At 42.0% G+C, this 22,966-nt stretch overlaps 1 protein-coding gene across 1 annotated transcript in view; it reads left to right on the top strand.

The window, feature by feature from the left end:
• LOC147748343 (dehydrogenase/reductase SDR family member 4-like) overlaps positions 1-22,966 on the top strand; it is a 272,283-nt gene that overhangs the window by 116,491 nt on the left and 132,826 nt on the right. The window contains exon 4 of the mRNA XM_086960490.1: positions 7,720-7,821. Within this exon, the coding sequence (XP_086816616.1) occupies positions 7,720-7,821 (102 nt within the window). The remainder of the gene's footprint in view (positions 1-7,719; positions 7,822-22,966) is intronic.

Genomic DNA, 22,966 nt, shown 5'->3' with positions numbered 1-22,966 from the left:
CCAATCAACGCATACTGCTTGCCCCTATCACTAATTAGATCTCTATATTGCACTTACTGAGAACTTTGTAGTTGAGCAGCATGTATTCTAAAAAGTGGTATTTATTAAAAACCAGTTGGCATTGTTCCTGTGGAAGTATATGGAGGTAATATTACCATTGTGGTATGTATATATATAAGTGATCACTCTAGTTATTATTGCTTGTAAACCCAATAATCACCAGGCTTATCTCCAAACCGTTCGCTTTTACATGTATGAATAATGTTAATGTAGTTCCTTGTTCTGGGATCCATCCACATGTGATGTATCAAAGTTTAATCGCGATGGTTGGAGCCTTGATAAGTTCCATCTAAAGTGTCAAAGAGATATTGCTATCAATTTCAACGGTCACTTCGTTATAATTATCTCTATTTCTCTAAAGTCCTACCTGTCTTGTATGTATATATCTAGATTCGAGAAACTCTCATCTTATTATTAATTCAGTCCACACTCCCACACGTCAATGCCTTGCTCTGACTTCATTTAAGTCTCACATATCTCACGGCTTTTATTAAAAAAATAAGGGGAAAAGAAAAAACCCAGATCGTGCCAAGTGCTACTCCCATTTATTCTGTGTTTACCTCATAATAATGTGTTTACCTCATAATTCTACTATCAGTGTATTATACTGTAACCAATCTTAGCAAACACGATGCCACATACTCAATGTAATATAAGCAGTACGACAAGCACCTTTGAACGCGTATTCAGTCCGACGCTCGTTAATCCCCACATTGTCCGAGAGAAAATACTCCCGCCTTCGATAGCAAACAAATCTTTACTTGACTCGGTCCGTCGAATCCCTTTGTCTATACTATCGCAGTTTTGGACTTACCGCCATTGCGCGTGTATTGCTGCCGGAAAAGGGAGCCTCCTTCCGCGTTTCCCTTCCAAAACCCTCTCCGTCTCACCTCCCCTTTGTTTCTATAGAGGTCGAAGACGGACGAATTCTTGAGTCTTTAGTTGTGCTTTCTGACAGTGTTGCGGCCATTTTGGAGTATCTACTTGCCCACTTATTGAATCTTATGTCTCGCATTCATACCCACCATAGGTAGATATAATATCCATGTCTGTTCACTAAAAAATATACTGATTATAAGAATTTTAGAGTACATACTTATGCATTCATTATATTGTCTAAATCTATCTTCTAAAATCATATGTTAAAAACAAAGCTGATTCCATCAACTCATTATATGCTTCTTAATGTGCACTTTGCGTATCTACATACCCACCGGTCACAGTGATACCCCGGAATTAAATACTCTTGGCATTTTTAACAGATACAGATTGGTCATCTCAGCAAATTCCAAACAAGTTTGTGCCTCTTCACAAGAATTCATACATCTCTTTGTCTATGTTTGCCCCCTTCTCCACTGCTCGCAGAGAGATAATCCATTTACTTTCCAGCTGGCTCAATTTACGCAAACGATTACCTCCCCTATTTCCTGCCATTGCCACATCAATTCCATGGAATCTGATTCTATGTAGTTCATTATGTTGGTGTGTTGTGTTAAAGTGCACTGCAAATGGATATTGCATATTATTGTTGCGTATGGCGCAAATATGCTCCTGTACTCTTTCTATCAAGGGTCTTATTGAGCTTCCAATATATATCAAATCACATATACATATAAGACAATACACTGCATGTGTTGTGTTACAGGTTATGAATTGATGTATATTGTGTCGTTTCTGACTATTATATTGAAAGTTTGTTGTCTTGTTCAGTGCAAAGCAACATACACAGCAACTGCCACCTTTAAAAAAACCCTTGGGTGCTGTGGGCATCCAGATATGTGCTCTCCGTGGGGGAATGTAACTAGGGCAGAGTTCCTGTCTCAAAGTTTTGCCCCTACTGAAAGTAATTGCAGGCGTCATACCCACTTTGGCATGTAGGCTAGTATCCTCCAATAACAGATGGCAATGTTTATTTAGTATTTTGTGTAAGTCTGTACTCACTGTACTATATGGTGTTATAAACCTTATACACTTCTTCTTTTTGGCAGATTTGTGTTGTCTGTACTTGAGCAGTGAATCTCTATGTATTTTGTCTATTCTGTTTCTGGCACTAGTTACCATTTCTTTATCATAACCCATTGATAGGAACCTTTTTTCTACTAGTCGTAATTCTGCATCCACTCTATCTGTATCGCTACAATTTCTTTTGATTCGTAGCATTTTCCCAAAAGGGATTACTTTAATTTGTGAGATAGGGTGGGCACTCTGCGCGTGCAACACTGAGTTGCACGCGGTTTCCTTTCTATAGGGAACAGTATGTAGTTTGTCCTTCTTTACTATAATGGTAATATCCAGAAAGTTAATATTTGACATGCTTTGTTCTTTCGTGAACATTAAGTTAAAGGGGTTGTCATTGAGATGTTCAAAGAACATGTCCAGTCCATCCCTACTGCCTGTCCAAAACATTAGTAGATCATCTATATATCTACCCAGATATAAGATGTTTTCCGTCAGGTTCACCGGGCATTTTTGCCATATATGTATCAGTTCAAAATATACCATGTACAGGTTGGCCAAAGAGGGCGAAAATTTCGCCCCCATGGCCACACCTTTAATTTGGCGAAACCACTCCCCACTGTGCAAAAATATGTTGTTCTCAAGTACGACTTGTATCATTGCCATCAGCATATTTGAGTGTGCATAAGTCTCAATAGGTCTACTATCTAGGAAATTGCCTACCGCAGTCTGCAACCATTTGTCTTGCTTTAGGTCGAGCCCAGCCAGCGCATGCTCTGTCTTCAAGACCTGTAGTAAACAGAATACAGAGTGCAATCCCGCCTGCCCGTTGGCATTGGTTCACTCCTCCCTTGCTCTGCATTTCCTGGCTCATTATTGGTTGGTGCTCCTGCTACGTCACTTCTGTTTTATAGCAAGCAGCACCGACCAACTACCTTTTAGTTACGCTCTAGGTCTGTTTCTGTTTCACTCAGGGACTACTTCGTTTATTTGTTGTTTTTTAATTGCTATGGCCAAGGCTTCACAGGCTGCCATGCGTATAAATGTACTATGCGGAGCATGGTGCCTGCTGTCACCATTAGTTTTTGTATTCCCATGTCGGCCTCTTCATGGGCCGCCATGCAACTTAGGTCAAGGAGAAACGTTTATGTGCACAGGCTCCACGTAACTTACTGTGCAGGAGAGAAAACAGTGTGGCTAGCTCATACAAAGAAAATCTCCAATCTCGCAAACATGCCTCCGACAACGCCAGTAAAGCTCGCAGTAAGAGCAAACATGTAGGTGAACTTTGCAAGCAACATTATTTAAAGCTGAATTTCTTCTTGTGAAGTAGACATAAAAGCCATCTGTGAAGCCTGTGCAGTCTTTTGTTTTTTTGTAACTACCCCTTTAAAAATCTTCATGCCATTAAGGCACGCTCCTTTAATTTCCATTGGCCGTAATCGAAAAGACCATCTGTTGTGCTCCGATCGGAGCTTCTGAAACGGAGGTGCTCTGCTGCTTCTTAAGTGCACTCTCAAGTTGATGCCACTCTCCGTCCGGGTAGGTTGATGTTCATAAATACCATCACTTTCATGCTCATTTATGCCCCTTTGCTCAGCGACGGCTCGTGGAGGGAGTTACGGTGGGGCAGGAGGGTGGGGAGGGGGAGGGGCAGGGTGGAGGTTGCTAAAAACCGGCATATGGATAATTGCAGGTAAGTAAACAATTTAATTAATAAAACGAATTTCGTAGTGCGCCTTGCATCGCAAAATGCAATGCAGTGCGAGCTACGAAATTCGTTTTATTATTTAAATTGTTTACTTACCTGCAATTATCCATATGCCGGTTTTTAGCAACCTCCACCCTGCCCCTCCCCCTCCCCACCCTCCTGCCCCACCGTAACTCCCTCCACGAGCCGTCGCTGCCTTTGCTTCCCCAAGAATCCACCCTTGAGCTTTATACTATACTCAGCAGAGCGTAGCAGTGCCAGTTCGAAAGGAAATACATTTTAACAGCGCCATTACACCAATACCTATTCAGTAAAATAGTTTCTGCATCTGCCACCTCCCCCACCCCGTGCAATACTAATAGCCCAAAGGAAATTGGAATGACATCAAAACGTGGAGGATTGGTATGCTGTGTGCAGAATGGCGCCCCTCTCAAGAGCCAAAGGAGCAGTAGGGGGACAGGGGCGGCCTTAGGCATGTGCAAGCTGTGCACCTGCACAGGGCCACCACACCCCAGGGGCCACCACACCAATATATATCCTTAACATAATAATCCTCTGAGGATGGATACATATTTGCGTGGTGGCGCCTGGCAAGGATTTGGCGGCTTCTGGCTCTGTTCCATTTCCAAACACCCTGACTCCCCCCTCCTCTTCACTGGCCTCAGCGCTCCACCCCGCCCGGACCCCCTCTTCTGGGGCCCCCCACCTACGCTCCCTGCCCAAGGCTGCCATGAGCCTAGAGCACGCCCCTGAGGGGGATCTCCCTGAGCTGGAATAAGTTCCATTGACTTTCAAGAGTCACTGTACGGCAGCCGATATCGGAACAAAGTCACATAAAGAGTTCTGTTTCTAGCCTTTGTTGCCAGGTGTGAGATGTCAATTCTATAAATAAATGTGCTGGCTCACTGGTGAGGAGGTAGATTTTCAGTCGCTGAGGTGTGTGGTCTGAAAGTCAAAATTGAGGCAATTCGCTTATCTTTGTAGCTTGGTTCTGCAGATTTGTATAGCGCAAACTCGACCCGAAGGTATTGGAGCGCTTTACATGAGCACCAGTTACGTTACACAAGGACACATTCATTTTATTTTTTTGGTAGGCATGGGTAGATTTAGTGATTTGCTCAGAATCAATGGATGTGGAGTCGACCCCGAGGCTCGAACCTTTGTTTCCCAACTCAAAAGTCGGCAATTTAGCCGTGAGACCACATCCTCTCCCCATGCTGGTGAGCATACGCTTTCATTTGTTTTTAATGGAAGTGAGATTTTTGTTTGTTTTCGTTTTAAAAATGCACCATTGTTGTTTATTCATTTTTGTTTGGGAAATAAAGCTAAATAAACAACAATGGTGTATCGTTAAAACGCAAGCTAACACAAATTTCACTTCCAATAAAAACAAATGGAAACGTATGTTCAGCTGTAATTTATCTTTTCATATTTACATTAAGGGTGCAGTACTTTACAACTCCAGTGGGATACCTAGTAATTGCCTTTGGGAATTGCACCCTTTCCTTGAGACCTAATATGGAAATAGAATTATGTGGTAGCATAAAAAATAAAAACATTAGCATTTGCAACAGCAATAGCTCAAAGTTTCACTAATGCCAGACCTATTGCATTGCAAATGCTTGTTTTTAAATGCTACGCTTTTTAGTAATATTATGAATATGGAAATGTGGTGTATTGCATTATTATCAAGATTCCTCTAATAATGTGACTTTTTTATTGTATGATGTGTTTTTTAGGCTTCTACCCGAAATATACATTGATGAAGATGTTAACTGTTGCACAAATATGAACCCAAACATGACACAATAGGAAGAGCATCACAGATATTAAGAAAGAAATGCATATCAATGCAAGGATTGGACAATAAGGGCCGTATCTATGGCAAGGTCACCCAGTGGAAGGCAGCAGGTCACCTTGCTGTGCTGCACTGTGTGTTAGGGAAAGGGCAGGAATGCTCCGTATTTAAATCAATATGGCGCATTCCTGCGATGATGCCCTTTTGGCTGCCTAGCGCCAACACTAAATTATTTACTTTCCAACACAACATTTCTTTTGCTCTAGAAATTGCCTAAAATTAACGCAAAGCAGTACAAAGCACTATCTACCAAAAATCTGAGACAGAGTTTTGATTCAAAAATGTATGCCATTTGAAAGCAGGCATTGACAGGAGAAATGTTTTACTTTCTCCTTTCTTTTCTGACTTTGCTTGTGTGCTGTAAAGTAAGCAGTAAAAATGTTAAAACCCTTCCAGTAAACAAGCTATGCTAGACTCACACACACCATTGCACTACGGCACAAAAGTGTGTGCATGGCACACGCCGCTAGGGAGAGGGAGGAGGGTGCCATATATCTATACGGTGCTCTCCTACTCCCTCTCTTTCATGCAGCTTAGCATTTTTGGCTGCTGCTCTGCGTTGAGTGATAGTTTGATCATTCCGGCCCCACATGTTTAATCTCCCTATCCCAAGAACTAAATAGATGAATGAGACCAAAGAGAATAAAACATCACTGATTGTTGTATTTTAAGATCACTACTTTTTGCCAACTAAATCAGATATTTTGTTTATCTGAGTAGCCAGAAAAAAAGTCAGAAAGAATATCCTAGTCTTGAAAGAGTCAATTAATCAATTGCTGTGACCCTACACTGTGTAGATTCTGTGGTGGGAAATCTTTTAAATGATGATTAACGTCAATGGAGATCTCTGGGAGAAAGTTTGTGTATGGTGAAAGTGAAACCGTATTAGCAAAATATTTTCAATATGGTGTTAATAATAGTACCCTGACAATAGTTTGGGAAGCAATATTGTGTTCATTATATATCTGCAGGCCAATATTCTGACCACCACTTTCTGACAAACAGCTGTGGTAGCCTTCCCACAATGTTCACCTGAACCCCTATATTTAATCTCCTCAATATTTTAGCAACATATTATGGCTCCAGTGTCAACAGTTGAACTTGCAGTTAGAGACCATACTGCTCATTTGGAGAACACATTTTTTGCAGATTTAGAAAGAATACATTATTGAGAGAACAAGAAATGATTTGCAGATCGAAAATGAGGCAAAAAGTACATCAACTCCAAAAAAGTAACATTTCAGTATAGAGAAAAATTATGAAATGACATGAAGGACCCAATTGCAGAAGTACAGATGAATGCTAAATCATAAATCTTAAAAATCATAAATCTTAATAGCCCTCAGTTGGGCAGAAGGAAAGTAAACATTCTAAGTGTAAATTCATAAAGAGTACTGAAAGCATCCCAATTAGCAAGTTTAAAAGAGAAGCATGGCCAGTCACCTGCAAGTAAAATAGCAAAAGAATCCTCAATAAAAATTCTGAGAAACATCCCCATGAAAGAGAGAAAGCCAAAGGTTTTACAGACAAATACCACTATTAATAAATTCTGCAAATTCAGTATAATGTGGTTATGGTTAGGGTCGAATTGGCAAATCAGAAACAACAACTTAATTTCCTAAATCTTTAGCGCTAACCCATTTCGTAAGGTAAGAGAAATCTTCTGCTTGCTCCCTCATCATCTGCATTCCAGAGATGTACAGCACAAATGGAACATTTCTTAAACAATAACTCATAGGATTTGCACGACTACACTTACACTTCCAGTGGAAGTCTTTAAAAATGGACAGAGACAAGTTGAGTAGAATACCATAAACTACATCCATTTTAAAAATAATGATGTATTACACAAAAATGTGACATAAGTATTCATAGCATTATTTTACACTTCTATGTGACCTGGGTAACTCGTTCCAGGTGAAACATCATTAGTTCAACGTTTACTACTCTGTGTATCATTAAAACACTAATTATGAAAATAATATTTTCACAATATATTTGCACATTTTGCATATTTTCGCAAATGCTACAACACAGCCATTTGTTTTATCTAAATCACAGTGGCTTTTTATTTTGAATAAACGAACACCAAGAGAAAGAGCAACTCTGATATGCTTCATTTTCTTTTAATTAGGCTCTTCAGAAGTATGGAGGGATTGATATACTAGTCTGTAATGCTGGAGTTAACCCCCATGTCGGGCAGATTTTAGACTCAACAGAGGATCACTGGGAAAAGGTAAGGTATTGTCTTATGGATGTACTACTGGCCCTTTGAGCGGCTTTCCATGTACTCCTGCCTGTTAATCATGTCTGTTGCTATGATTGTCTGAGAATGTTCTTGTAATATGCTTGGTCTGCCTCTCCACCCATGAAGACAATGTTGGGCTTTCTTTAATTTGCGTTTTTGACTTAAGGACAGGGAATTTTGCTGGCATAAACTAAAAAGGAAGCGTGGAAAATCTTTCCTAAAGTCATCTGATGAAACCATCCTGAAAATTACTGGGCTGGCTGTGAGACGTCTGAAATGAATAATTATGAATCACGCAAAATTATCTTAAATTATTCACGTAGTATTTAATTTTTCTAAAAGTTATAACTTTAAAGATACACCAATAACTACATTAGAACGAGATTATGGTGTTGACCAATGAAAGGTTTCCAAAAAGTAACCCTCTCATCCAGGTGCTTCCAAACAGTCAATCACTACTATGAGTAAATAGCAGGCAGCTTCATAGTAGCTCACAGCCTTGAGTTCATTGTTAAATAAGCACAAGGCCACATCTTCCTTTTAAAGTTAAAGGAAGGCTGTGTTTATTTTACATTAATATCATCAGACTGCAGTTAGCATAGCCTGATAATGCCTGGACGCCTCAGGGCAGCTGCTGCGCTTAACCCCTTCGACGCTGATGACGAGCTGGGCTCGTCATGGCGTAGCCTCCTCGCACGCTGATGACGAGCCCAGCTCATCACGTAAAGTGCGTTTTTTAAAAACCCAGCTTGCGAGCGGAATTCCGCTAGCGCGCATGCGGTTAATAAAACCTCCTTTCATTTCATTTCATTCATTTAATTTCATTTCAATGAGCTGTGTTCAGTCAGATTTATGACACATGCTGGGGCACAGAGGTGAAGAAAGGAAGCACTGAGGAATTATGGGCCACATGCATCAACCTATTTAGGAAGTGCAAACGGTGCGAATCGGTAAATTCGGCCGTTTTCGATTCCTAAATAAGTTTTTGGGATGCATCATGCTTTTTTGTGAAATTCGCTATTTTTAGCGATTTCCAAAAATGCGATTGCTTTTAAGGAATCGCAAATTTGCGATTCCTTAGAAGCAATGCATGATCGTTTTCCAAATTGCGAATTCGCAATTAGGGGGTGCAAATTACCACGAGGGTGAACCTCGTGGTAATTTGCGAAAAAGTATTAAAATGCTCAAAATTGCATTTTAAACACTGTCATGTTACAGACACACATGTCCTTAGGACATGTGTGTGTGAAACATGCACTTTAAAATACATTTCAGGGGTGCAGGGGGGTCCTTTGGACCCCCCCTGCACCCATGGAATGCATTAACATTTTGCGAATCGCTAATTGAAATTCGCAAAATGTCAATGCCTTCCCATTGATTCCTATGGGCCTTTTGGCCCATAGGATTCAATGGGAATTGCGAAATCGCAAATTAGAATCCGCATAATATTTGCGATTCGGTAAAATTTGCGATTTTTACCGAATCGCAAATATTATGCGATTAAAATCATGCATCCAAAGCTGTCTCTATCTTTTATAAAAAATGTGCCATCTCTCAGGGCTCCAATGTTGGTTTTATTGCCTCTTTTTGGAATAATGAACTTTCCATATCATTATCAGATGACTCCTGGTCTTCTATATGGCTTAACAGCATATCTGGATGGCTCCCAATGTCTCTATATCAAACTAATGCGTATATTTTGTTCAACACTCTATGGACACCATTGCGATTATATAATGCTAAACTGTTACCGTCTGATCTATGTTGGCACTGCAAGTCTTGTTCTGGTTCACTTCGCCATATGTTATTTGATTGTCCACTTATTAAGAAATTCTGGTTGGAAGTCTGGCCTATCATTCTGAATATTTTATCTTTGCAAGATGATATTACATATATACTGTTAATATGCAAATCGGTTGCCCTTTCTCATCCTCTTTGTGAGTCAAGGGCTAAGTTATTTAATTGTTTGGTTACAGCTGCGTTAAAATCTATTACTTTTTGTTGGAAAGATGCTTCTTCTCTTTCGGTTCACGCTTGGTGGTCATGGATTACCTTTACAAGGAAAGGTGCTCAGCTATCACTTAAAGGTGTTAATCACAATTCACAATCATTTCAATCGTTTTGGTCACCTATTGATTCATATGTTATGAAATGATATTGTTAATTAGTTTTCTTTGTATATTAAGAACTATTTTGACTTTCATTATCACCTTTTTTGTATTTCTGTATTTTAAGTACTCAATTGCTTTGTAACTCTGTATGGTATGATTTTACGATGCAATGATATGTTTTCTTCCCTCCCTCTTCTCCTCCCCTTATTCCCTTTCTCTTCTTATACGATTATTTGTTACTGATTCTCTCTACTGCAAATTTACCTAGGATCCATAGTTCTTGTTATTATTTTCATAATTTACGCTTATCTGCTTTAATTTTTTTGTTATGTACTGTTCTTGTTTATTTCTTTTGTCTCAAAAATGTCAATAAAATCATTTTGAACTAAAAAAAATCATGCATCCCATTTTGCGATTCCTTATTTGCGATTCCCTAAAAATCGCAAATAAGGAATCGCAAAATTTTTCAATGATGCATGTGGCCCTAAAGCTCTTAAATTAAATTTCTTTGTAACTCAATATTTAAGCTTAAGAACAAAATAATATTTATGAATGCTTTTAAATGGGAAAAAGTAAAAAAAATAAAAGTTACTTTAATTTAATTTTCTCCCATTTCAAAGTGTTACATTTACAAACAGTAGGCGTCTTGCTCCCAGTAACCAGTAGACACTGTGCCAGATTTATAACTGAAAAATACAGTCACTTTTTTAAACGAAATTTAAAATGAAAAAAATATTTCTATGAAACATTGGCTTAATGTGTTTCCCTACTTTAAATTGAGCCAATTACGTCTTAATCTTTTAAGAAGCATGTTTCTTCACTTTAAAGTCCTTCCGTGTAAAGAAATGCTTGTATTTTTCTGTTATAAATATGGCACTGTGTCTTCAAGCCACTGGGAGAAAGATGCCTTGTGTTTGTAAAAATGACACTTTGAAATGGGAGAAAATGTAAATGATGAGTTTTATGGAGTCCATATAAACATAAAGTAAATTTTCAGTTTGATTTTCCCCCATTTCAAAGTGTCACCTTTACACACAGCAAGCATCTTGCTCCCAGTGGCTGGTAGACAGCGCCATATTTATAACTGAAAAATACATCCATTGTTTTAATTGCAGAAAATATTCCATATTATGAAAAGTTTTGCAGAACATTTTTTGCATTTTAAATTTCTCCAATTTAAAAAAATTATTGTATGCCTGTGTTATACATGTAACAGTGTCACATATGGGGAAAGGTATGTCCTGTGCCACAATTACATATAACACAGACTCTCAGTCACCATATACACATATTCCCTTCATACACACATATGTTCATACATCCCAAAGGCCACATTCTCACTGACACATATGGCAGCCCTGTCATAATGCCACTAGTCAAAATATGTTGTTCAAATCATAGTATCTGGCTCTTTGGACATTAGGCCTAAAGTCAATGAAGATGGGTATGGGGGTGTCTGGTAACAATGAACGAGTTGCTTAACCTTCAGTAGCTTACGATGATTTTCATTAATCAGAATTAGCTCTCACTACACAGAAAAGGTTGGAAACCCCTGTTCTAATCATTGTGAACTATATACGAGATCCGAGAGATCCACGGATCAGGTTTGTATTCAATCTGTGAGTCATAAAAAAAGCTCATCAAAATTTAACTATTATGGGAGTTATTTTTGTTGGGAGGAGGTGGCAGGGTACTGGTGGAAGAAAAGGGTGTGCTAATCAGACCAAACGAAGGTTGACTCGAGGTCAAAAGACATATTAGACTACAGAGCACATAAAGGCCCTCATTATGAGTTACCCCACATATGGGCCAGATTTTCCTCACCCCCCAAAGTTACTGATACCGTTCATACTAATTACTCCAGGGCCAGAGAAAATCCAGCTCAATACAAGTGGGACCTCAAGGATCCACTAAGAAATACGTAATAAAGAGGGGAATCAGTATTTCTGTCCCAATTCTGTTGAGTTGTCTTACTTCATAGGGATGGAATTTATAACATGTTGCTAGACTGGAATGTTGCTCTTTGAAGAAAAGAGTGGTTGGAGCTGAGAAGCTGGGAGGAAGAGCTGGAGGTACCTGTGATTATATCTTGCTCAATAAAAGATAATAATCTTCCTACTCTGCGTGCAAGCGGATCTTTACAGATTCCTTCTGTAATCCCTTATCTTGATCCAGATTTCATGTGGAGATCCCATCCTCGTCGCCAATAAATGTAGGAAGTGAAATCCAAGAATAAAATAAAGAATGAATCCAGTTATAGTTGATGAAATGAAGTGGATTTATTCCATGCCAATGACCCACGACTGAACACATTAAGAGCTGTCAGAAATCTGAAAGATGCAGATTAACAATTCTAGAACAGAGAATACTGACATACATACCTTCCATAAAGGAGTACACTCTCTACATGCTTTTATCCTTTAAAATTGCTGGGTGAAAGTTAAGAAATTGGCATTCTTTCCATGGCACTGACAATTCCCATGTGGGCAGTTACTGCTCAGAATGGCCCCATCGGAGTTAAGAGTTCACTCGTAGTGAGGGCCTAAATGTTTGAATAAAATATTGTAATCTTTGTGTGTAAACTGTAGTCAACATGGTCTAATCACAATGGGCTGGACTGTTCCCATGAGGCACAGGGTCTGGACTGATTTGCAGATAGCTGGGACTGATCTGAGGTGGCTAAGTAAGTTAAAAAACGATGATGGACTCAACCCAGATCTGTGACTGGGGCTGAGTGTCTGAAAGGTTTTTGCACTTTGTCCATCATCTCCTTGTGTTTGCTCTAATCACAGTAAGACAACATGTTGAATATGGCACAATCTGTTGAGATCTATGGGTAAGCAGAGTTCTCAAGTTGTCCCATCTGAAATGCAAGTTGCATTTTGATGTGGTTTGGTCACTTTTTGCATAATGCACAAGCCCTGAACTTTGCAGTAGAGCACAGAATTTTTCTCAGAGTGTAACGTTGTTGTCATTGCAGTCACTTACACCAGTGACATAGGCAAGAGTGTGTTTAAAACAACACAAACTGTATGCCCAACTGCGAAAGGACATATTACTTTCACTAAAAATGGCTTGGGAGAGTGCCAATAGAGTCCCCAATGATGTGTAATCCAATATTTTTTTTGCTAGTATTTCATGGTGAATGAATGACATAAACCCACAGACAACTTAATGAACGAATTGATTTCTATTACGATGTCAGCATCCTTTTGCATTTTGCGAGGCCGCTTGTGTTCAGTGATGTACCCATCCATGTATGATATTCTGTTATACCAGTATCCACCGTTTACTTGATTTACCCTATTGTCTTAGGTTAGTTTTCCGTTTTAGTTGTGGTTTGGCAGTTCAGCTGTCACCAGCCCTTATTAGATCGATAGAAAAGTTCTTTTAGGAAGCACTACAGAGAGAGTTTCTTTTGCTGCAGACAAATGTTGGGTTGCTTGAGTAAACATTTCCATTAGAAAGATAGATAAAGTGCTTCTGTTGAAATATAGTGTCCATATTGCACTTTTTTCCTTATGGAATGCTTTTGCTCAACATCGATGGACTGAATTGGATATGGTGTGAAAGCCATTGATCAAGGCTACAGCTGTTTTATTACCGGGGGCGGCTCCTTTGCTAAGGCAGAGGAGCGTTGCCTTACTGCTCGCAGAGCAGAAAAAAAAATGATAACTTTGTTCTTATCATTTTATTTTTCTTTGCTTCATGATGCATTTGGGGCAGGCTGAGGTCACAGGGGGAGGAGTGGTTTGCATACTCCAAGTGCGCCTAACTGCTCGGCTGGTCGTCTTGGCCTGGCCAAGCAGTCATTCACACTTTGCAGGTTCCCCATAGGCTGTATTGAACAACCTGATGAGGAACATGCAAAGGACCCAGTCCCCGTCTGAGCGCCGAACCACAGCGTGCAGCATTGTGATTGGCTATTGGGGAGCCAATCACAATGCTGCATTGTAGCGTTGTAATTGGCTATAGGGAGTCTGGCTACTTCCTGGTTCAGACGTTGCCTAGAAGGAGAACCAGTGAGATGGCGGCCATTTGAAGGTAAGTTTAATAAAAATATATATTCCCGCTGCCAACCCCGTTCCCTACTAGCCGCCACTGTTTATTACAGGCAATCTCACGGACTACCGCAGTAGGCAAGGGTTTTGGTGCTTGTTGCCCCTTTTGACAAACTCTTGGGGAAGACGATTGGCACTTTGAGATTCTTTGTTATACTGTTTTAGAAAGGGTTGTATATTGTTTTGTCAATTGTAATTTTGTATAGATTTATAATTTTATGACTGTATACCAATAGTTGCCTTTTGGGAAAGCTTATACAGAATACAGTAGGCCTGGGTTTGTTATAGGGACAAGCCAGTGATAAAAGTAATAGGCCTGATTGGTTTGTTGGAAACATTATATTTTATGACTGTATGTCTGACGGTTGCCTTGTGGGAAAGTTTATGTAGAATTGAGTAGGCCTTGTAGTTATGGTGATTATCCATTGATAACAGGTACAGGCCTATTTAAGGGTGGGCGGAGCAGGCGTAGTGCCTCTACGTGGAGTTCCACAGAGTTGGAAAAAAACTCTGTGGACTCTGCTCCCTCCCAAAGTAATTATAATGTAAAAAAAAGGTGCTTACCTGCAGTGGTTTAGTTCTTGGGGAAAATGTATGTCAGGTGCGGAAGGTCTGATATGATTGTCATCAAAAGTTACAACAGAGGCAGTAAGCTGGACTAATTCATTCTGAAAAGAGTTTGGTAATGCTTTTAGCTATTCAAGGGAGGATTGTCATTACACCTTGTTCAAGGTTACAGACAGATATTTTGTTATATTAAACCTTACAGTTTACTGTAGTCTGTGAGGGTTTTGGTGTTGGTTACCCCCTTGTCAAACTTTAGGAGTTGAAAATCTGTAATGTGATAACCCTAGTTAGTCACTTTTCAGAGGGGCTGCATATTGTTGTTTTGCCACCTGTAATTGTGTATGTATCAGTAATTTTAGGACTGGGCCTGATGGTTGCCATCTTATGTGCAATACATGAGGCCTGAGCTGGGTATGGTGACAATTCAGTGATGAAAGCTAGGGTTTGGCTGGCTCATTTGGAAAAGTTCCTGCATTGTATTTTATTATATGGAATCGCACAGGTTAGCTTAGTAAACTAGAGGATTGTTGAAAACCCCCTTAGACAAAACCTTGCAGCAGGTGATTTTCACTGCTATATTCTTTGTTAGACTTTCTCAGGGGTATTATATACGGATTTGCCTACCAAATTATAAGTATTTGCAATTTTTCTGACTGTGTGCCTGTTGGTTGTCTTGCGAGAAACCTTATGCATGATATATTGGGTATGAGTTGTTGACATTGACAAGCCTGGGAGAAGGGCTGTATGCCTGACTGTGTCTTTTGGCAAAGGTATGTCACATGCCTTAGGACTGAAATGCCTAATATAAGAAGTCTGACTTATTTATTGTTAAAAGTATATGTAAAAGACATTAAGATTTATAGGTGGATTATCAATATTTATTGTTAAAAGCATATGTAAAAGCCAATAGGAATTATGGGTGGATCGTCATTATTTATTGTTAAAAGCATATGTAAAAGCCAATAGGAAGTATAAGTGGATTGTCATTACACTTAAAGACTTTTCCAAATGAATTTCATCCATTTAATATGCCAAGAGTTTTTGTTTTTTGATCACCCGGCTTTTGGACCTTTATTGTGGGTGAGTCTCACTACTTGACTTTCACTCACTGTAACTGCATGATAAACTAGACAGAGCATATTTACCAAGAGTGTCTGCCTTTAAGTCAAGGCAACTGTGATGCAGTTATGCAGCTAAGATAAGGGACACTGAGCTGTTTATAAATGTGGTTACATGTGTGTGGGGTGCACGTGAGAGGCTGGGCACTGGTCACATGTCTGTAACAAATTACAAATTTGTGCAGTCAAAATAACTCCTTTTGACAGGCCAACATGTTCCATTTAAATATTACTAAGCCACCCCTAAGTAGGCCCTAAATAGGCCTACTTGGCTATAAGGCAGGGTGCATGATATTTGAAGGTAGGACATGAAGAAATTAATGTTGAGTATGTTTGTGCAGTGAAATAGCCCCAAAAATGATTCTCACCATAGCAATGCTGGCTACTCCATAGGGAATCATTGGGCTACATTGTTACATTTATTAAATGCTGATTTTTGGTTGGTTTCAGCTAAAGAAATATTTCAAAGACTCATACTAGTTAGTCGAAATGCAAACTGATGGTGAAATACAATTTTGGCTCCCGATTGATCAAAATACACTTTCAAAAAGTTATAGTTTTTCTGCATAACACTTGTAAGCATTCAAGTGTCATCTGGCAGCTGCATGGCTCCCCTTCAGTGAGATGTGTATGGCTCCCAGATGGCAGGCAAAGGGCCCTACGAGTGGGGGTGGGAGTTACCTTCCCTTGATAGGATGGCCAGGGAGCTGTGCACTTTAACTTGACTATCCTGAAGGGGACTAGCCTGTCACAGGCAGGGGTAGCTGACACCTGGGCCTGCCCTCTCTATTGTCCTGCTAGCCAGCTGGACATGGGGGATAAGCTATCCCAGAACTCGTTTGGAGTAACCAGAAGGGTATACTTGAGGGCACATCCCCACAAAGGCCAATAAAAGCCAGAGGCCAGTATTCAAGTGAACTGAAGCCTCACACACAACCAACTAATGGTGGAACATTGTGCCCAACCATATAGGGCCGCTCGTTGTACTTATGACAACATATAAAGAGGACACTTCTTTATCCCCTTCTTTTTGATAACATTTATGTTGGCTACTTTTTTTCTGTGATATGGATATATGTTGATCATTTGAGATGTCATTCATGTATTTGATTGTTCAGTCATGTGTCCCATTGTGTTGAATATCAATATGAATACACCACAACTGATACATAATTAAATAAGTCTTTGTTGGACATACTATATGTGCACAAGAAAGAGTATACCTTGTTTGTCTTTAATAGTTGTGTTTTGATCACGTCTAACTGGTAATTATTTAGTTTGAGTGTATTAATTATTTGTTTTTGTGCAGGTGTGTGATGTTCTTTAACTAACTTTCTAAATAATATGAAAGCGGAATGTTAACGCAGCCCAAGTAACTTGAAACCCGTTGAGTCCAATGAGTGTTGCGCGCCTGTGTTATTATGCTTACAATTGAAAATTATGTCTTTTTTTAGTAGAAATACCGGGTGACGCAATTGAATATTTTTGTCTTTTTTTGTAGAAATACCGGGTGATTGACAATAGTGCATTATTCTCTTGAATTTGCAAATATTAAGGTTACGCTTTGTTTCTTGGAGGAATTCAGAAGGGGTTTGTAAATAGGGGCATTTGGGTGCTGCCCTCTCACTGTGAGCCACCACGCACTAGAAACATTGTATTCTGCTTTCACTGTGTGTTTTTACTTTAACTTAAATTGTTTGCCCCACTTACTAGAGAGGTTGTGCTGATTTACAGACCGACTGTGCGAATTGACGAATGAACGCAACGGTTGTTACATGGATAGGGGGCAGAGGTCAACTGTGGAGTGGCTGTGGACGCGAGGCCGAGTGAAGGTCCATGCTGCGGAAGCCTCTGGTGCAAGCTCTAGGGGCCAGGGAGAAGATACCTGCGGAGTCCGAGGAGGGGGTTGAAGTCCCCTCCCTCCGGGCACAGTCCACTATCGCACTGCAGCGTGTCCTCTACTCTGCTTCTCTGCTGTCTGCCCGCCTGCCTGCTTCAGAGCCCACTGTGAAGCACACACCGATTCCTCCCCTCCGCCGCAGGAAGAGAACCAGGAGGAGGATTAGTGCCCCCTGGGGAACTGCACAGGAGATTAGGTTAGGGGTAGGGGAGCACAGGTGGCGAGTAATACGGTGGTCCCTGGGGAGGTCCCAGCCAGGGAGTTGCACTGGAGGCAGCCAAGCTAGGTTTCAGTGCAACCTGCTGCCTTGGGCACTCCTATGCTGTGCAGAGTATGTCCCAACCTGTGAGCCTTAGTCATGGACCTGTGAGGTCCCCCACCGCTCAAACTATAAACCTATAAAATAAAACCTACTGCTGCCTCTGCGCCTTAAACGTCACACCCTTGAATCACCAGCATGCTCGGGCTAGCTCATAGTAACATCATGGCAACCGGCCCCCACCCCTCATAGCATGCAAACCGCAAATAAAACACTCCACACCAGTGTTAACTTGGGAAAAGCTGCTGCAGGTTTATTACATACAACGTTATGTAATCATTGTGGGTCAGCTTACGGGCGATCCAAGGGCAGGCAGCATTCTCGCCACCTGCCCGCCAGATGAGCTAAACAGCACCGTGGCGAACCACCTATGTGCTGCCCCTTCTGGTAATCCCTTCCAGGATCACCTAACCATTGGTCCTTTGTACTCACGCCCCTTTGGCGGTGGAGCATAGCTAGGCAAGCCCCCGGTTGCTCAGGCCCACAACCGCCATAAAGACTACTGGGGCGCTGACACAGGTTCCAGGAACCTCCCATGAGGCCCCTGGTGTTAGGCTCTTACACCCCTATGTGCCACGCTGAGGTACCCTTCTGTACCCATCTGCTTCCAGATCGCTCTGTAACTCTGCCACAGCCCTGGCAGCGGCAACCGTCGCCGCCCGGGCCCCCCACTACCCGCTCTTTTGTCTCTTACCTGCAACCCTTCAGCTGTAAAGCTTCCTGCAAGTCTAACATGAATAAGTCCATCCCTACTGGCGATAGGTGGACCCCATCAGCTTCATAATAACCTTTGACCCATTCTTGGATCATTTTGTGTCTAATGAAACCCAGGCCCCTGTGCTCCGTGAATTTGCGCATGGAGCTGTTGACGCGTCTCCTGGATCGCTCCACCGCCTCGCAGGATTTCGCCCCATGCCACACCCTACACGGCACGATCTCTGACCACCAGACCTCACACTGCTCCATGCGCTTGCTGACCTCCCCCAAATCAGATTTCATCATGTGCAGCAATAAAGTCCTTCCAGAGGTAGTGAGGTCATTGCCCCCCAGGTGTATCACCAAACAATTGGGGGGGGGGGGCTCCCAGCATAGCTAGCGAGTGCTCAAGTCTGTTCATGAGGCTGTTCTAACGCATTCCTGGGTGACCCAACCACTCAAACTCTGTCTGTGAGAATCCACGCATCCAGTTCCTGATCGATGCCCAATGGGCTAACCTGGAGATGGCCGAGTGCCCAATGACCCACACTCTGGACCCGTTTAAACTTGGTGTTTTTATTAATACCTCCATTATGCTTTTGTACAAACACTGCAAAACACCGCAAACCATATTATAACACAACACTGCAAGCTACTTCAACAACCTCGACGCCTTCAAGGGCGGCTATAACGTTTGTAACATTGGGCCTCCCAGCGTCCTACTTTCTTCACACCGGCCGGTTTCATGCCTGATTTGAATGCAGAGGTAGCGGCACCAATCCTGAATGAATGGCTGGAATATTTTTTACCAGAGCGAAGGAAGCCAGCCCTGGACAAGCACGCCCCCATTATGCGCTCCATCTGATACTTAGTTAAGGGCCCCCGGTCTGCGTGGATCAATAAATAGCCGGGTGCCACTGGGCGCAGCGCTATGTACTCCCTGACCCTGACGACCAGGCAGTATTTGGGGTCATTCAATAACAAGAGGAGTTTAGAGGGAAAATGACGGGTATTACTGGGATAAAGCCCTCCACTCATTAGATACAATCCAAAAAAATCCCAAAACCCGGGACTTATGTTAGTAATTATCTAGCAGGCATGCGACTTTGATCCGCCTAAATTCTCAAAAAGTAGAATCTCTGAAAAACACCCGATATTATTTCTATATTGAGGTGTTTATTGTCTCTAATGCCTTACTGTCCTAGAACAGACAGTCTGGTCTGTCATTATTACTGATTGTGGGGGGTTCCAAATATTTTCAACTCGGCGCAACCAAACAAATGTCAGCCCTGTTTAGGACCATACGCAGACCCACACATATACCAAAATAATAAATGAAAAAATGTGTGGCGGAGAGGAAGGCACCTCACGGGCGAACACCATCGGGGCAATCTGGTCAGATGTTTACCAGAGGCTTGGCCCCTTTCTCATCATAGGCGACCGTTCCTATTCCAGAATTAAGGTGAATAAGTGAAGAGAAAGTAAAGAGAAGGTGCAAATCAAGGAGATTTAGAGCGTGACTCCTTGGACAAACAAAACAGAGTGAAGGATAAAATCAACAGTCACACCACTTGAACTACTTTTATTTATGAATAGGGTGTGCAAAGTTGAAGTTAAGCTACCAGCCTTTTTATTTCAACTTTGCACACCCTATTCATAAATAAAAGTAGTTCAAGTGGTGTGACTGTTGATTTTATCCTTCACTCTGTTTTGTTTGTCCAAGGAGTCACGCTCTAAATCTCCTTGATTTGCACCTTCTCTTTACTTTCTCTTCACTTATTCACCTTAATTCTGGAATAGGAACGGTCGCCTATGATGAGAAAGGGGCCAAGCCTCTGGTAAACATCTGACCAGATTGCCCCGAGGGTGTCCGCCCGTGAGGTGCCTTCCTCTCCGCCACACATTTTTTCATTTATTATTTTGGTATATGTGTGGGTCTGTGTATGGTCCTAAACAGGGCTGACATTTGTTTGGTTGCGCCGAGTTGAAAATATTTGGAACCCCCCACAATCAGTAATAATGACAGACCAGACTGTCTGTTCTAGGACAGTAAGGCATTAGAGACAATAAACACCTCAATATAGAAATAATATCGGGTGTTTTTCTGAGATTCTACTTTTTGAGAATTTAGGCGGATCAAAGTCGCATGCCTGCTAGATAATTACTAACATAAGTCCCGGGTTTTGGGATTTTTTGGGATTGTATAGTATTTGGGGTCACCCAACAGACTTAACACAACCTCTACGCCCTTTGCCTGCCTGATCTGTTTTAGATTTCCTGAGGTGGACAGTCAATCTGTAATTCAGGCTGATATCTGCTATACCCAAGGCGTCCCTTGAACTGTCAGTTTTCGAGCGCGCCACTAGCTCACTAATGAGGAAGGCTCCAAAAAAGGCCAAGCAAAATGCAGCAGCAAAAAGGGAAGTCTCAAAGGGCGAGTGGGTGGCCACTCCTAGTACATCCAGCATGGCCTGTAATATAGGCAGCGGTGCGCAGGCTAGGGGTAACACCGGTCCAGCTGCGGGGGGTGGCGAAGCAGCTACTGGCACGACTGCTGCCCTTGAAAGTTCAGTGGTACAACTCTTAGCTGGCAGTGGTTCTGCTGGTAAGTCTTTGTGGGCCTGCGAACCCTTTTAGACCTGGTGGGCCCTGCCTCTTTGGCGGGTTCCTGCCCCGTAGGCGGGACGGACATGACGATTCCGGAGTCACCCGGACTGTGAGCTCTCAATAGCTTGGTGGCTCACGCCACACCTTTAACCCTGACCATTTCCATCACGGCTGCCAGCTTCGCATCTTGGGGTGTTCCTGGCAGGGAATCCTCAACCTGGGACATCTGTGAGAACTGGGGGGGATCCCTGGCGATTCATGTTGACGCTTCGGGCTCAGTTCACTTCGCTACTTGTAAGAAGGCTCTGTCCCACTGACCCTCCCGTTGGGCTGGGGGGACAAGGGAGGGGGGGCAGGCGATAGGGTAGTCCTCGATGATCTCCTCAGCAAAACGCCTTCTGTGGTATGACTGAGCGGACCCCTAAACTGGGACGATTATCGGAGAGCACAAGCGAGGCTGGACAATGCGTGTTAGGGCTGAGCTTAGCTTGAATGAAAATGCCTCCTGTCCTCTGGCCTACACAAAAGGGAATAACAGATGAGTGCACACATACGCCCTCCCCCAGTCACTTACTCCCCTGCTGACAGCTCGAGGTTAGCGTATCCTCAGAAATAATATAAACACACCCCTGGTCTCAAACAGTGAACTCTGACAATGAAGTCGTCCTTCCTACTTGCCGTTCTACCACCTCTCCACAGGGAGAAAATATGGCTGCAGGTTTATTACATACAACAGTATGCAAATTATGGTGGGTTATCTTATGGGCGATCCAAGGGCAGGTAGCCATACTAGCCTATGCTACCCTGCCCGCCTGATGAGCCAAGCACTGTGGAAACCCAGTCAGCGCTACCCTTATAAGGGGACCGGAAAAAGGTGGTGTGTTTGTGCCCCCCTCCCAGTTAATAAGGCTAAAAATACTACACAGAAGCCTGCAGGGAGGGAAGAGGTGATGCTTAAAGGACTGGTTTACCTACCCTGGTGAAGTAATTCCTCCACAAGGATGCACTTTCCTAAACGGAAAGAACAACAAACAAAAACAGCAATAAGCAAACAACAGTAAAAACAATAACAACAAAAAGCAAAGGGCAAGTGAAGAAGCAAGGAGGAAAGGAGAAAAGGAGCAAGGAAGAGCGGAAAACCAAAACAAATTTGTTTCAAAAAGTGGAGAAAATTTGAGAAGAAATACGTGAAGGAGCGCTTGAGTAAAAGCGACCCATTCAGCCAACCAACACAAAGCTGAACAAGGGAAGGCAAATTGAAAGTTACAGCACCAGAATATAACACTATAGCATCACAGCATGAAAATAAACGGAAAAAACCCTAAGGGAATTACACCACCTTCAGGAGGAACAAAGAGATAAGGATAGAAAAGGAGGAGAAAATCTTATCTCCATGAGGTCAGGGATGACAAGTGGTCCACCCCTGAGTATGGGAAAGTCAAACAGGAGGAAGACCACTTCTTCAAAAAGCAGGTGGAAAATGCTATCTTCAGCATCCCTGGTTGCCAATGACTCAGGATCTCATGACATGGACCCGCAGGGCTGGAGCATAGACACATTGGTGGTGTGTGTCAAGAGAAGCCTCACCTTCTCATTTCATCCCAAAAACATCGGCAAAGTTTTGCTTCTTGAAAGATGCATGCTCTGCCATTTTCGCAACCAGCAGTGGAATCCAAGGCCTGCAGCTGCCGGTCGAGCCCCTGCAGGTTTCAGTTGCCCAAACGGCAAATGCCCAGGCAGATGTGGCTTTCGAA

This window comes from Lissotriton vulgaris, chromosome 1_1, assembly GCF_964263255.1.
Source record: "Lissotriton vulgaris chromosome 1_1, aLisVul1.2, whole genome shotgun sequence".
NCBI classification, from domain to species: domain Eukaryota; kingdom Metazoa; phylum Chordata; class Amphibia; order Caudata; family Salamandridae; genus Lissotriton; species Lissotriton vulgaris.
This window is presented reverse-complemented; position numbering and strand designations above follow the sequence as displayed.